The sequence below is a fragment of the Nomascus leucogenys genome, chromosome 12 (assembly GCF_006542625.1).
Source record: "Nomascus leucogenys isolate Asia chromosome 12, Asia_NLE_v1, whole genome shotgun sequence".
NCBI classification, from domain to species: domain Eukaryota; kingdom Metazoa; phylum Chordata; class Mammalia; order Primates; family Hylobatidae; genus Nomascus; species Nomascus leucogenys.
Window position 1 is genome coordinate 35,807,070 of NC_044392.1, and position 14,479 is coordinate 35,821,548.

Sequence of the window (14,479 nt, forward strand, 5' to 3'; positions counted from 1 at the left end):
TGTCTCTCAGACCACAGTGCAATCAAACTAGAACTCAGGATTAAGAAACTCACTCAAAACCGATCAACTACATGGAAACTGAACAACCTGCTTTTGAATGACTGCTGGGTACATAACGAAATGAAGGCAGAAATAAAGATGTTCTTTGAAACCAACAAGAACAAAGACATAACATACCAGAATCTCTGGGACACATTCAAAGCAGTGTGTAGAAGGAAATTTACAGCACTAAATGCCCACAAGAGAAAGCAGGAAAGATCTAAAATTGACACCCTAACTTCACAATTAAAAGCACTAGAGAAGCAAGAGCAAACACATTCAAAAGCTAGCAGAAGGCAAGAAGTAACTAAGGTCAGAGCAGAACTGAAGGAAATAGAGACATAAAAAACCCTTCAAAAAATCAATGACTCCAGGAGCTGGTTTTTTGAAAAGATCAACAAAATTGATAGACTGCTAGCAAGACTAATAAAGAAGAAAAGAGAGAAGAATCAAATAGACGCAATAAAAAATGATAAAGAGGATATCACCACCAATCCCACAGAAATACAAACTACCATCAGAGAATACTATAAACACCTCTACTCAAATAAACTAGAAAATCTAGAAGAAATGGATAAATTCCTGGACACATGCACCTTCCCAAGACTAAACCAGGAAGAAGTTGAATCTCTGAATAGACCAATAACAGGCTCTGAAATTGAGGCAATAATTAAGTTTACCAACCAAAAAAAGTCCAGGACCAGATGGATTCACAGGCGAATTCTACCAGAGGTACAAGGAAGAGCTGGTACCATTCCTTCTGAAACTATTCCAATCAATAGAAAAAGAGGGAATCTTCCCTAACTCATTTTATGAGGCTGGCATCATCCTGATACCAAAGCCTGGCAGAGACACAACAAAAAAAGAGAATTTTAGACCAATATCCCTGATGAACATCGATGCAAAAATCCTCAATAAAATACTGGCAAACCGAATCCAGCAGCACATCAAAAAGCTTATCCACCATGATCAAGTGGGCTTCATCCCTGGGATGCAAGGCTGGTTCAACATACGCAAATCAATAAACGTAATCCAGCATATAAACAGAACCAAAGACAAAAACCACATGATTATCTCAATAGATGCAGAAAAGCCGTTTGACAAAATTTAACAACTCTTCATGCTAAAAACTCTCAATAAATTAGGTATTGATGGGACGTATCTCAAAATAATAAGAGCTATCTATGACAAACCCACAGCCAATATCATACTGAATGGGCAAAAACTGGAAGCATTCCCTTTGAAAACGGGCACAGGACAGGGATGCCCTCTCTCACCACTCCTATTCAACATAGTGTTGGAAGTTCTGGCCAGGGCAATCAGGCACCAGAAGGAAATAAAGGGTGTTCAGTTAGGAAAAGAGGAAGTCAAATTGTCCCTGTTTGCAGATGACATGATTGCATATCTAGAAAACTCCATCGTCTCAGCCCAAAATCTCCTTAAGCTGATAGGCAACTTCAGCAAAGTCTCAGGATACAAAATAAATGTGCAAAAATCACAAGCATTCTTATACACCAATAACAGACAAACAGAAAGCCAAATCATGAGTGAACTCCCATTCACAATTGCTTCAAAGAGAATAAAATACCTAGGAATCCAACTTACAACAGACGTGAAGGACCTCTTCAAGGAGAACTACAAACCAGTGCTCAACGAAATAAAAGAGGATACAAACAAATGAAAGAACATTCCATGCTCATGGGTAGGAAGAATCAATATTGTGAAAATGGCCTTATAGATTTAATGCCATCCCCATCAAGCTACCAATGACTTTCTTCACAGAATTAGAAAAAACTACTTTGAAGTTCATATGGAACCAAAAAAGAGCCCATATTGCCAAGTCAGTTCTAAGCCAAAAGAACAAAGCTGGAGGCATCACGCTACTTGACTTCAAACTATACCACAAGGCTACAGCAACCAAAACAGCATGGCACTGGTACCAAAACAGAGATATAGACCAATGGAACAGAACAGAGCCCTCAGAAATAATGCCACACATCTACGACTATCTGATCTTTGACAAACCTGACAATAACAAGAAATGGGGAAAGGATTCCCTATTTAATAAATGGTGCTGGGAAAACTGGCTAGCCATATGTAGAAAGCTGAAACTGGATCCCTTCCTTACACCTTATACAAAAAGTAATTCAAGATGCATTAAAGACTTAAATGTTAGACCTAAAACCATAAAAACCCTAGAAGAAAACCTAGGCAATACCATTCAGGACATAGGCATGGGCAAAGACTTCATGTCTAAAACACCAAAAGCAATGGCAACAAAAGCCAAAATTCACAAACGGGATCTAATGAAACTAAAGAGCTTCTGCACAGCAAAAGAATCTACCATCAGAGTGAACAAGTAACCTACAGAATGGGAGAAAATTTTTGCAACCTACTCATCTGACAAAGGGCTAATATCCAGAATCTACAATGAACTCAAACAAATTTACAAGAAAAAAATAAACAACCCCATCAAAAAGTGGGAGAAGGATATGAATAGACACTTCTCAAAAGAAGACATTTATGCAGCCAAAAGACACATGAAAAAATGCTCATCATCACTGGCCATCAGAGAAATGTAAATCAAAACCACAATGAGATACCATCTGATACCAGTTAGAATGGCAACAATCAAAAAGTCAGGAAACAACAGGTGCTGGAGAGGATGTGGAGAAATAGGAACACTTTTACACTGTTGGTGGGACTGTAAACTAGTTCAACCATTGTGGAAGTCAGTGTGGTGATTCCTCAGGGATCTAGAACTAGAAATACCATTTGACCCAGCCATCCCATTACTGGGTATTTACCCAAAGGATTATAAAACATGCTGCTATAAAGACACATGCACACATATGTTTATTGAGGCACTATTCACAATAGCAAAGACTTGGAACGAACCCAAATGTCCAACAATGATAGATTGGATTAAGAAAATGTGGCACATATACACCATGGAATACTCTGCAGCATAAAAAATGATGAGTTCATGTCCTTTGTAGGGACATGGATGAAGCTGGAAACCATCATTCTCAGCAAACTATTGCAAGGACAAAAAACTAAACACCGCATGTTCTCACTCATAGGTGGGAATTGAACAAGGAGACACATGGACACAGGAAGGGGAACATCACACACCGGGGCCTGTTGTGGGGGACAGGGGGAGGGACAGCATTGGGAGATATACCTAATGTTAAATGACGAGTTAATGGGTGCAGCACACCAATATGGCACATGTATACATATGTAACAAACCTGCACGTTGTGCACATGTACCCTAAAACTTAAAGTATAATTAAAAAAAAAGAAAAATTTAAAATCTACCTATGACCTGGAAGCCCCAGTTTCAAGTTGTCCTGCCTTTCCAGACTAAACCAATGTATATCTTACATGTATTGATTGATGTCTCATGACTCTCTAAAATGCATAAAAGCAAGCTGTACCCCGACCACCTTGGGACCACTTGAGGCTGTATTACAGGCACATCCTTAACCCTGGCAAAATAAAGCTTCCTAAATGGATTGATACCTGTCTTGGATACTTTTGGTTTACACCTCGTATTAGAGAAACCATACACTATTTGTTCTTTTGTGGCTAGCTTATTTCACTTAGTGTATCTTCAAAGTTCATCCATGTTATAACACGTCAGAATTTCTCAAGGCAGAATTATATCCCTTTGTATGTATATACCATATTATTTTATCCATTCATCCATTGATGGACACTTGGGATACTTCCACCTTTTGTCTACTGTGAATAATGTTGTCATGGACATGGACATATAAATATCTGTTGAAGTCCCTGCTTTCAGTTCTTTTGGGTAGATACTAGAAGTGGAATTGCTGGATCCTATGGTAATTCTTTATTTAGTGCAGTGGCATGTTCATGGCTCACTGCAGCCTCAACCTCCTGGGCACAGGTGATCCTTCCACCTCAGCCTCCTGAGTAGCTGGGACTACAGGCATGTACTATTACACCTGACTAATTTTTGTACTTTTTGTAGAGACAGAGTTTTGCCATGTTGCCCAAGATGATCTCAGACTTTTGGGCTCACAAGATCCACCTGCCTCAGCCTCCCAATGTGCGGGGATTACAAGCATGAGCCGCCGTGCCTGATCTTAGGTTTAATTTTTTGAGGAACAACCATACTGATTTCCCATCCTGACTATCATTTTACATTCATCCCAGCAATGCACAAGGGGTTGACTTTCTTCACTTCCTCACTAATACTTGTGTTTTTTTTTTGAGACAGAGTCTCGGTCTGTCGCCTAGGCTGGAGTGCAGTGGCGTGATCTTGGCTCACTGCAACCTCCACCTCCTGGGTTCAAGTGATTCTCCTGCCTCAGCTTCCTGAGAAGCTGGGATTACAGGCATACGCCACCATGCCTGTCTAATTTTTGTATTTTTACTACAGACAGGGTTTCACCATGTTGGTCAGGCTGATCTTGAACTCTCAACCTCGTGGTCCGCCCGCCTCGGCCTCCCAAAGTGCTGGGATTACAGGCCTGAGCCACTGCGCCCGGCCCTGTTTTTTTTTTTTAAATAACTGCCATCCTAATGAGTGTGAAGTTGTTTGATTTGCAATTCCCTAATTAGTTATGTTGACCATCTTTTCATGGGCTTATCAGCCATTTGTTTATCTTCTTTGGAGAAACCTTTGTTTAAGTCCTTTGCCCATTTTTGAATTGGGATTTTATTGGGTGAGTTGAAGGATTTTAAAATGTATTTATAATGGATTTTAATCCCTTACCAGATATATGCTTTGCAAATATTTCTCCCATTCCATGAGTTTTTCACTCTGTTGTGTCCTTGGATGAATAAACATTTTTAATTTTGATAAAGTCCAATTTATTTTTTGTTGCCTTTGCTTTTGGTGTTATATTCAATAAATCATTGCCAAATCCAATGTCATGAAGGTTTTCCTGTTTTAATCTAAGACTTTTAGCACTTTCATTTAAGTCTTTGATCCATTTTGAGTTAATTTTGCATGTGGCTATCTTAAAGATAAATCGTGTTGGGAAAACTGGATTATCCACATGCAAAATACACCATTTATTGAAAAGATAAATGCTGTTGGGAAAACTGGAATTTTTTTTTTTTTTTTTTTTGAGTCAGAATCTCGCTCTGTCACCCCGACTGGAGTGCAGTGGCAAGATCTTGGCTCACTGTAACCTCAGCCTCTCGGGTTCAAGCGATTCTCGAGCCTCTGGCTCTTAAGTAGCTGGGATTACAGGTGCCTGCTACCACACCCAGCTAATTTTTGCATTTATAGTAGAGATGGGGTTTCACCATGTTGGCCAGGCTAGTCTCAAACTCTTGACCTCAAGTGATCTGCCCACCTCGGCCTCCCAAAGTGTTGGGATTACAGGCGTAAGCCACTGCACCTGACCAAAAAAAAAACTGGATATTTTTAGATTATTTATTTTTTAGATACTTAGATTTATCGTTTATTTATCTTTTCAATACATGGTGTTGGGAAAACTGGATATCCACATGTAAAAATGGAGAAAACTGGATATCCTTTCTCCATTGATTGATTGGTCTTGACAACCTTGGTCAAAAATCAATTGATCATATATGTGAGGGTTTATTTCTGGGTTCTTTATTCTATATGTCTGCCTTTATGCTAGGACTACAGTGTTTTGATTACTGTAGCTTTATAGCTAAATTTTGAAGTCGGGAAGTGTGAGACCTTCAACTTTGTTCTCTTGCAAAACTGTTTGGCTATTTGGGATACTTTGAGTTTTCATATACATTTTAGGATGAATTTTTCTATTTCTGAAAAAGTCACTGGGATTTTGACAGGGATTACATAATGAATCTGTAGATCACTTTGAGTAGTATCAACATCTTAATATTAATGGTTTCAATCTGTGAACACATGCGTCATTCCACTTATTTGTGTATTCTTTAATTTCTTTCAGCAATGTTTGTAGTTTTCAGTGTACAAGTCTTTTGCCTCTTTGGTTAAATTTATTCACTAGTATTTTAGTTTTGATGCTATTGTAAATGGAATTTTTAAGATATCCTTTTTAAATTTTACATCGAAATGCAACTAAATTTTGTGTGATTTTGCATCCTGCAACTTTGTTTTTTAGTTCTAACAGGGTTTTTTGGGTGGAGTCTTTAGGGTTTTGTACATAAAAGATCATGTTGTCTGTAAACAAATCATTTTACCTTTTCCTTTCCAATATGATGGCCTAACTTTTTAATTTTTGCCAACTGAACAGACTGGTCCCAAATATGGTTCCCTGATCACTGATGAGGCTAAATATATTTTTATAAGGAAGCATTAATACCAGTCCCATAATAGTAAAATTTACATATGATGTTCGGATAAATATAAAGGCCTAAGTTTCAGACTTCATCTCTAAATCTTAGGGTCTCATTCCCTCTCTTCTATTCCTAATGAGTGCTAGTAGAAAATTTTTGAAGACTAATTTGCTACAGCATTAAGCTTAAGCCTTTCTATTAGTCTTTCAAATGCACAACATGATTCTTAACCTTTATTGGTTTATAAACACCTTTGAGAATTGGATGAAAACTATGAAACTTCAACTCAAAAAAATGGATACATGAAGTTTTGCATGCATTATCAGGAGATGTATGGCTCTCCTAAAGTTCAACCATGAGGCTGGGTGTGGTGCCTCAACCCTGTAATCCCAGCACTGTAGGAGGCCTAGACGGGTGGATCACTTGAGGCCAGGAGTTTGAGACCAGCTTGGGCAAGATGGCGAAACACCATCTCTACAAAAAACACAAAAATTAGCTGGGTATGGTGGTGCACACCTGTAGTCCCAGCTACTCAGGAGACTGAGGTAGGAGGATTGATTGAGCCTGGGAAGTCAAGGCTGCAGTGAGCCATGATTGCACCATTGCACTCCAGCCGAGGCGACAGAACAAGACCCTTTCTCAAAAATAAATACAGGTGGCTGGGTGCAGTGGCTCAGGCCTGTAATCCCAGCACTCTGGAAGGCCGAGGCGGGTGGATCACTTGAAGTCAGGAGTTCGAGACCAGCCTGGCCAACATGGTGAAATCCCGTCTCTACTAAAAATACAAAAATTAGCCAGGTGTGGTGGTACAGGCCTGTAATCCCTACATGGGAGGCTGAGGCAGGAGAATCACTTGAACCTGGGAGGTGGAGGCTGCAGTGAGCTGAGATCGTGCCACTGCACTCCAGCCTGGATAACAGAGTGAGACCTTGTCTCAAAAACAAAACAAAAAAAATAAAATTCAACCATGAACCTCTTACAGATACAACGTGGATTCACTTTAGTCAATCCTATTTCTATCAAACACATAATCTCTTTCTATATTTTAGTTGTTTTTACTACATACTAACTCCCACATCCTACCACTTTGTTCCCAACTCAATGCTTTTGATCCCTGCTTGTGTCCTAATTGAATTTTACCTTTTCTTCAAGGTCCACCTAAAATTTCCAATTCTTCCAAGATATTTCTCCAACCCACTGTCTTCTCTCCCAAAAGTATCATTCATTCATTCGATAATACATATTGTGCAGCTTCTCTGTCCTAGACCATGTTCCAAAAGCTGAAGATTGCAACAATGAATACAGTCTCTGTCCTAAAAAAACAGTGCTCAGCCAGGAGCAGTGGCTCACACCTACAGTCCCGCTGCTTTGAGAGGTCAAGGCAAGAAGACTGCTTGAGGCCAGGAGTTCAAGACTAGCCTGAGCAACATAGCAAGACCCCTAGCTCTACACACGTGCACACACATGCACACATATACACAAATTAGCTGGGCGTGGTGGCACACATTAGTTAATCAGCTACTCCCAGCTACTCAGGAGGCTGAGGTGGAAGGATTTCTTGAGGACTGCTTTAGCCTGGGAGTTTGAGGTCATAATGAGTTATGACCAAGTCACTGCATTCCAGCCTGGGTGACACAGCGAGATCCCGTCTCTCAAAGAAAACACAACAGTACAGGATTATCCAACTAGCCGATGAAACATGTATTTAGGGCACACATACACAGACTCTAGAGGGAAAACATTTGGAAAAAATAAGTTTTCAAAAATAATAATTAAAATATATTTCACCTTAGTATTTTATTTTTAATTATACTTGGGAAGAGACCTCATGATCTTCTCAGTGCCCAGGGTTTCTGAAGGTCTTCATCTAGTCCTGATAGCCCAGTAGGAAAAAAAAATCTTCTCCTAAAAACCTGATTCCTCTTCTGCTTTCTCTGATATGAATTTATTCAGGTATCTAAGAAAAAAATCTGGGAGCTGCCCCCCAACTCCTTCTTCTTCCCAGTCTGCCACACCCAGTCATCTTTGTATTTGACAAAGATCACTACTGCCTAAATGAGAAGAATGGCCTGAAGGGGACAGAATTGGGTATACAAGTGGAGACCAGTTAGAAAGCTGTAATACAAGTGGACATAATGATGAACTGAATTGAAGTGTAGTAGAGGGGACTGAAAGATGTGAAAAAAAGATATGAAAGGGGGGAAATCTATGAAACTTGTAAAGTAAATGTGAGATAAAGAGGGAGTTACTGAAGAGAGCTCCCTTATTTTTGGCTTGAAAACCAGTTAGATGGTGGTGCTACTCATTAAGAGAACAAGGGAATACTGGAGTTTGGGGAAAAGACCACAATGGACTGATTTTGATATATCCACAGACAGACTATGTACCTTCTAAACACTTTCCTTACATATTTCTTTAAATAAAATCCTTTAAATTTACATATTATTATGACATTTTACATTCCAGAAAAACCAAGGCATGGTATAGTGAAGTAATTTGCCTAAAACTGCACATCTAGTTAAATGGAGAAGCCAGGATTTGAAGACAAGTAGTCTTGACTCCAGAACTTTGTTCTCAACACTATACAAACCTCACGGTAATTGCTGAAGGTAGATATTTTTACTTATACTTTACAGATTTAAAACAATGAGGCTCAGATAAATTAAATAACTTGCTAAAATAAGGTAGCTTACATGTAGTGGGGCTAAAATTGAAACGTAAAGTTCATATTGTTTCAAACCTCAGAGTGTAAGCAGGGATTTATAATTCTCTTCTAATCTTTTAAATGTGTACTTAAACAACAGTACTGGGCCAGGTGTGGTGGCTCATGCCTGTAATCCCAGCACTTTGGGAGACCGAGCTGGGTGGATCACCTGAGGTCAGGAGATCAAGACCAGCCCGGCCAAAAAGGTGAAACCCTGTCTCTATTAAAAATACAAAAATTAGCTGGGCATGGTGGTGCATGCCTGTAAACCCAGGTACTCAGGAGACTAAGGCAGGAGAATTGCTTGAACCCGGGAGGTGGAAGTTGCAGGGAACTAAAATTGCGCCACTGCACTCCAGCCTGGGCGACAGAGTGAGATTCCATCTCAAAAATAAATAAATAAATAAATAAATAAATAAATAAAATGAAGCACAGTATTGGCTGGGCATGGTGGCTCATGCCTATAATCCCAATACTTTGGGAGGCTGAAGCAGGAGGACTGCTTTGAGCCCCAGAGTTCAAGACCCAGCCTGGGCAACAAAGTGAGACCCTGTCTCTACAAAACAAAACAAAACCCCAAAGCAACAATAGTATTATTATTACTAATTCTACTAATAATGTAAGAACAGGCTTAGCTCCCATTCACCTTTCACAGAAAGTTACTTGAAGATGTACCACAACATCAAGTATAAACTAGAAACAAAAATGTGGGCTCAAAAGAATAGTAAAATTAAGTCCCAGGACAAAAATCTTCCTATTGTTCTAGAGACCAGAGGAGGTCAGTGAGCTTTGGGAGAGCGGTCCTCATGGGGAAAACTTTGAAATCTACAAATTAGATAGTACAACTGAGAGCTTACAGAATTTGGGAATATGACAAAGAAAACTAGTAGAATCTAGAAAAGATGTTATGTGAATTTGTCTCTAGCACTGTTCTTTTTTTTTTTTTTTTTTTTTTTGAGATGGAGTCTCGCTCTGTTGCCCAGGCTGGAGTGCAGTGGTGCAATCTCAGCTCACTGCAAGCTCCGCCTCCCAGGTTCACACCATTCTCCTGCCTCAGCCTCCTGAGTAGCTGGGACTACAGGCACCTGCCACCACAACCAGCTAATTTTTTTGTATTTTTAGTAGAGACAGGGTTTCACCGTGTTAACCAGGATGGTCTTGATCTCCTGACCTCGTGATCTGCCCGTCTCGCCTCCCAAAGTGCTGGGATTACAGGCTTGAGCCACTGTGCCTGACCTCTAGCGCTGTTCTTAAACAAGGGGCATAGTGTCATGACATCATTACCCTAGAAAAGGAAGTGTATCCTAGCAGTCCATGGTTGTTAAAATTTACACAGGAATAATTTAACTGCTTATTATTTCATATTTTCTTATTTTTTCACATTTTAAACATCTCTGAATGGATTCATCTTACAATCAATGGTGTGTCACGGTTTAATTAGTTATTTTTTCCTTTTTAGTAGTAGATAAAATAATGATGCATCTTACAATGAATAGCATGTTGAATTTGATGAATTGTGTGTGCCAAGCACTGCTTGAAATGCTTTATAATATACTCTTCCTCATTCAATCTTCATAACACTTTTATGCAGCTGATGTTACCACCATTTTGAAGGCTCAAAAATGCTAAACAATAGGTTCTAGGACTGCTGTCAAGTAAGTGGCAGAGCAAGAATTTAAAATCAGGTCTGATTTCCAAGATCATGCTCTTATTGTTATCTCAGCACTTACTGTGGGTGATACAAAGGTGAATAAAAACCTATCCTTGTCTGAACTGCTCAAATCAAGGTCTAGCTCAAATATGATCTTTTTGAAACCTTTCCAACTCCCCAGGAAGAATACATCTTGTTCTCATTTGTACCCCCTCAACATTTTAAGAATACCTCTATAATACCTATAATCTTATTATATTACATAATCTCCCTGGGCCCTTGGAAGTCAGGAATATTCTCTTAACCATCCTTTTGACCCTACAGTGCCTACCACTGTTCTTGACATATAGTAGGAGCTCAATGTTTCTTAGAAAGGAGACAGGGTCTCTGCTGCTAAGTCTAGGAGACAAGAAATGCACATAAAGCTAAAAAAGATCAAAAGTAGTGTTTAGGAGAATTATATATTTAAGTGCAGGAGAGTTTAAAAGAACCAATGAGCCGGGCATGGTGGCTCCCGCCTGTATTTCCAGCACTTTGGGAGGCTGAAGTGGGTGGATCTGAGGTCAGGAGTTCAAGACCAGCCTGGCCAACATGGCAAAACTCCGTCTCTATTAAAAATACAAAAAATTAGCTAGGCGTGGGGGCAGGCACCTGTAGTCCCAGCTACTCGGGAAGCTGTGGCAGGAGAATGGCTTGAACCTGGAGGCAGAGGTTGCAGTGAGCCGAGATTGCGCCATTGCACTCCATCTGGGCAACAAGAGTGAAACTCCATCTCAAAACAAACAAACAAACAAAAAAACACCAATGATAGGAAGTACAAGAGGATACAGCTCAGCCAGCTTCCAGGTTTTCACACACACACACACACACACACACCAGTGTGAAAAAGCTGAAACCGTCTACAATGGCTTAGACCACGCTGCTGAGGCATTTTTGAATTTTAACTAGTTACCAACGTTTATAAATTAAGTTTCACATAAAACCTAGGATTTCTGGATTTTCCTGAGAAACGAAGACATCTCAGAAACTGGGTGCTCATTCTCCTAGAGAAATGGGTTGGATTTGGGTATCAAATTCTCCTTTCAGATGAACTTAATGCTCCCTTATCCATCATCGTACCTTCCACCATTTTTTAAGGCTGAGCTTGCATAAGGTAATTTATATGCTCTCGCCAGTCTAGGCATCTGGGTTTATGACCCCTTCTCTAGATACATCACTCACTGCACTATCACACTATGAATTTTCAGGTATCCGTGCTTTGACTTCCACTTTGCCTAGAAAGTCCTTTGCTTTCTCCAAAAGCACTCCTACTCCCCTAAGGCACTGCTTCAATTCCTTTCATTAGCTTCTTCTGACCACACTCTCAACCGTGTCACGCAGCACTGTGGTAATACCTCTATTAAAACCCTTATCAAAGCGTACGCACAAGCTTCTCCTCTTCGCGCTGACATTCGCTCCTTGAGGCCAGCGGCCCACAACTAACTCGTTTCGCGGCCCCAGCTTCACGTCCATGCCCTGGCACCTACACCCAGGCGTTCAGTACGTTTGCGGAAGTCAGTCTTCCTACTTCACGGCAAACCGAAGCTAAACTAATATTACGACCACAGAAGTGGGGCTGAGGTAGAAGCCAAGACTATCCCAATAACTGGATTCTGGCCGAAAAAAAGGCGCGCGCCAGCACCCCAGTCAGTAAAAACTACCGGGCAAAGTTCGCAGCCGCCACTATCCTGCTCTGAGTCTGAAATAGCTCCAATTCTCGCGAGATTCGGCCTGAGTACCAGCCCTTTAGCTCCAGTGACTTGGGGGTTGGTTTCCTCTAGATTCTCGTGGCCACACCGTTCTCCGACACGAGCCTTTCCGGTGCTGTGCCCCGGAAGCGGAAGTGCGATCTTCGGGCTGTCAGAGTTGGTCTGTTACTCGGTGGTGGCGGAGTCTACGGAAGCCGTTTTCGCTTCACTTTTCTTGGCTCTAGAGCGCTTTCCCCCTGGCGGGTGGGAGTGCAGGGACGAAGGTGCGAGATGAGCACTATGTTCGCGGACACTCTCCTCATCGTTTTTATCTCTGTGTGCACGGCTCTGCTCGCAGAGGGTGAGAGCGGGTATTTCTCAGACGTTTGATCAGTCCCCGGGAGGAAGGGCCCCGGGGTCCCTTGTGCCACCAGGGGAAAGATCATGAGCCTTACTTGCTTGAGAGGCTCATCTACTCTACACCAGGGAATCTCTGGGCAACTCGTGAACAGGAGCAGGAGGGGAGTGTGGAGTCCATTGCCGAGTTTTCTTTGGTCTCAGGTAGATTTCACTTGCTTATTTGTGGAGACACCTTCACAACATGTTACTGTTGTTTTGGCTGAAGAGTCAGTTGTATTAGCCTTTGAAAAAAGTTAACTATGGGTAAATACAAAGCGAAAAGTTGAAATCCCTTCTCCAACAGTAACCACTTTGTTTGTTGTGATCGTTCCAGTCATTTCTCTATTAACACGTTGCTTTTAATGTTTTAGGTATAACCTGGGTCCTGGTTTACAGGACAGACAAGTACAAGAGACTGAAGGCAGAAGTGGAAAAACAGAGTAAAAAATGTGAGTATGGCAACACATTAGAAATAATTTCAACACGTCAAGCTCATTAAGTCCATGTTCACAGTAAATATTTTAAGAACACCAACTGATACAAAGATGAACCTGACTTGAAGCCTATTTAGGAATAGAAGACTTTTATGCAAAATGTGTACTACCAACTAGTGGGAAGTGAGGGACGTAGCAGATATATGTTGTGTGCTGTGGTGGTTCTAAAGAATAGGTTCAGCCTGGCGCAGTGGCTTACTCCTGTTAATCCCAGCACTTTGGAAGGCTGAGGCAGGACTGAACTTAGGGGTTTGAGACCAACCTGGGCAACATAGGGAGACCTTGTCTTTATAGAAAAAATTAGCTGGGTATGGTGGTACACACCTATAAGTCCCAGCTATTTGGGAGACTGAGGCATGAGGATCCCTTGAGCCCAGGAGGTTGAGGCTACAGTGGGCCACGATGGTGTCACTACACTGCCTCCTGGGCAATAGAGTGAGACTAGTGTTTAAAAAAAAAAGAAGGAGAAGAGGTTTCATTCAGTTGTAAGGAACCATGGTAGCCTTCATAATGCTGATGGCCTTGCAGTTGCTTGTGGATAGTTAGAATTTGGATAGAAAATGAAATGGGGAAAGGAAACTCCAAGTAAAGGAAATAACATATGAGCAAAAATATGGAAATCTTGACATATAAGGCATGTTTGGAGGATAATAGGTCATTATGACTGGTGTCAAGGTAAGTGGTGTCTTCAGAGATAAGCCAAGTTTCAGTTGGGTTAGGAAGTTGAAGAGGTGTTTGAGGAAAAGATTAAAAACAAGAAGGGTTTGTTACCTTTGAAATAAAGCAGGAATTCCACAGGACTCAGCTAAAGGTACAAGGTGAATGGTTCCTTATAGGCCTGATTTAGTTTTCTCTGTTCTTTTCTTCCTTATAAAGATTAAATATAACTTTTGTTTCTTAGAATTCCTACAACTTTCTGTGTTCTGTGACTTTTTCTTATATCTTCATAGGGGTTTGAAGTTTTTTTCTTAAATTACCACATTTGATCTACACAGCAACCATTTGTGGTCACTCGTATAAATATTACCTCCATGTCATAGGAAAGAAAATTGAGCCTCAGGATGATAATGACAACTTACGTCACAGAGCAAACAAAGAATTAGAGACCAGACTCAGGCTTTTAAAATTACAGCTTACTGTTTCTTAATTTACTCAGTGTTGATTATGTACCTCAGCATATCTGAGCCAAACTCGT

General features: G+C 40.6%; 1 protein-coding gene across 1 annotated transcript in view; it reads left to right on the top strand.

Moving 5' to 3' along the window:
* Nucleotides 1-12,517: 12,517 nt before the first annotated feature.
* TMCO1 (transmembrane and coiled-coil domains 1) overlaps nt 12,518-14,479 on the top strand; it is a 40,585-nt gene continuing 38,623 nt past the window's right edge. The window contains exons 1-2 of the mRNA XM_012511248.2: nt 12,518-12,752; nt 13,162-13,239. Of these exons, the coding sequence (XP_012366702.1) occupies nt 12,683-12,752; nt 13,162-13,239 (148 nt within the window). The 5' untranslated portion in view covers nt 12,518-12,682. The remainder of the gene's footprint in view (nt 12,753-13,161; nt 13,240-14,479) is intronic.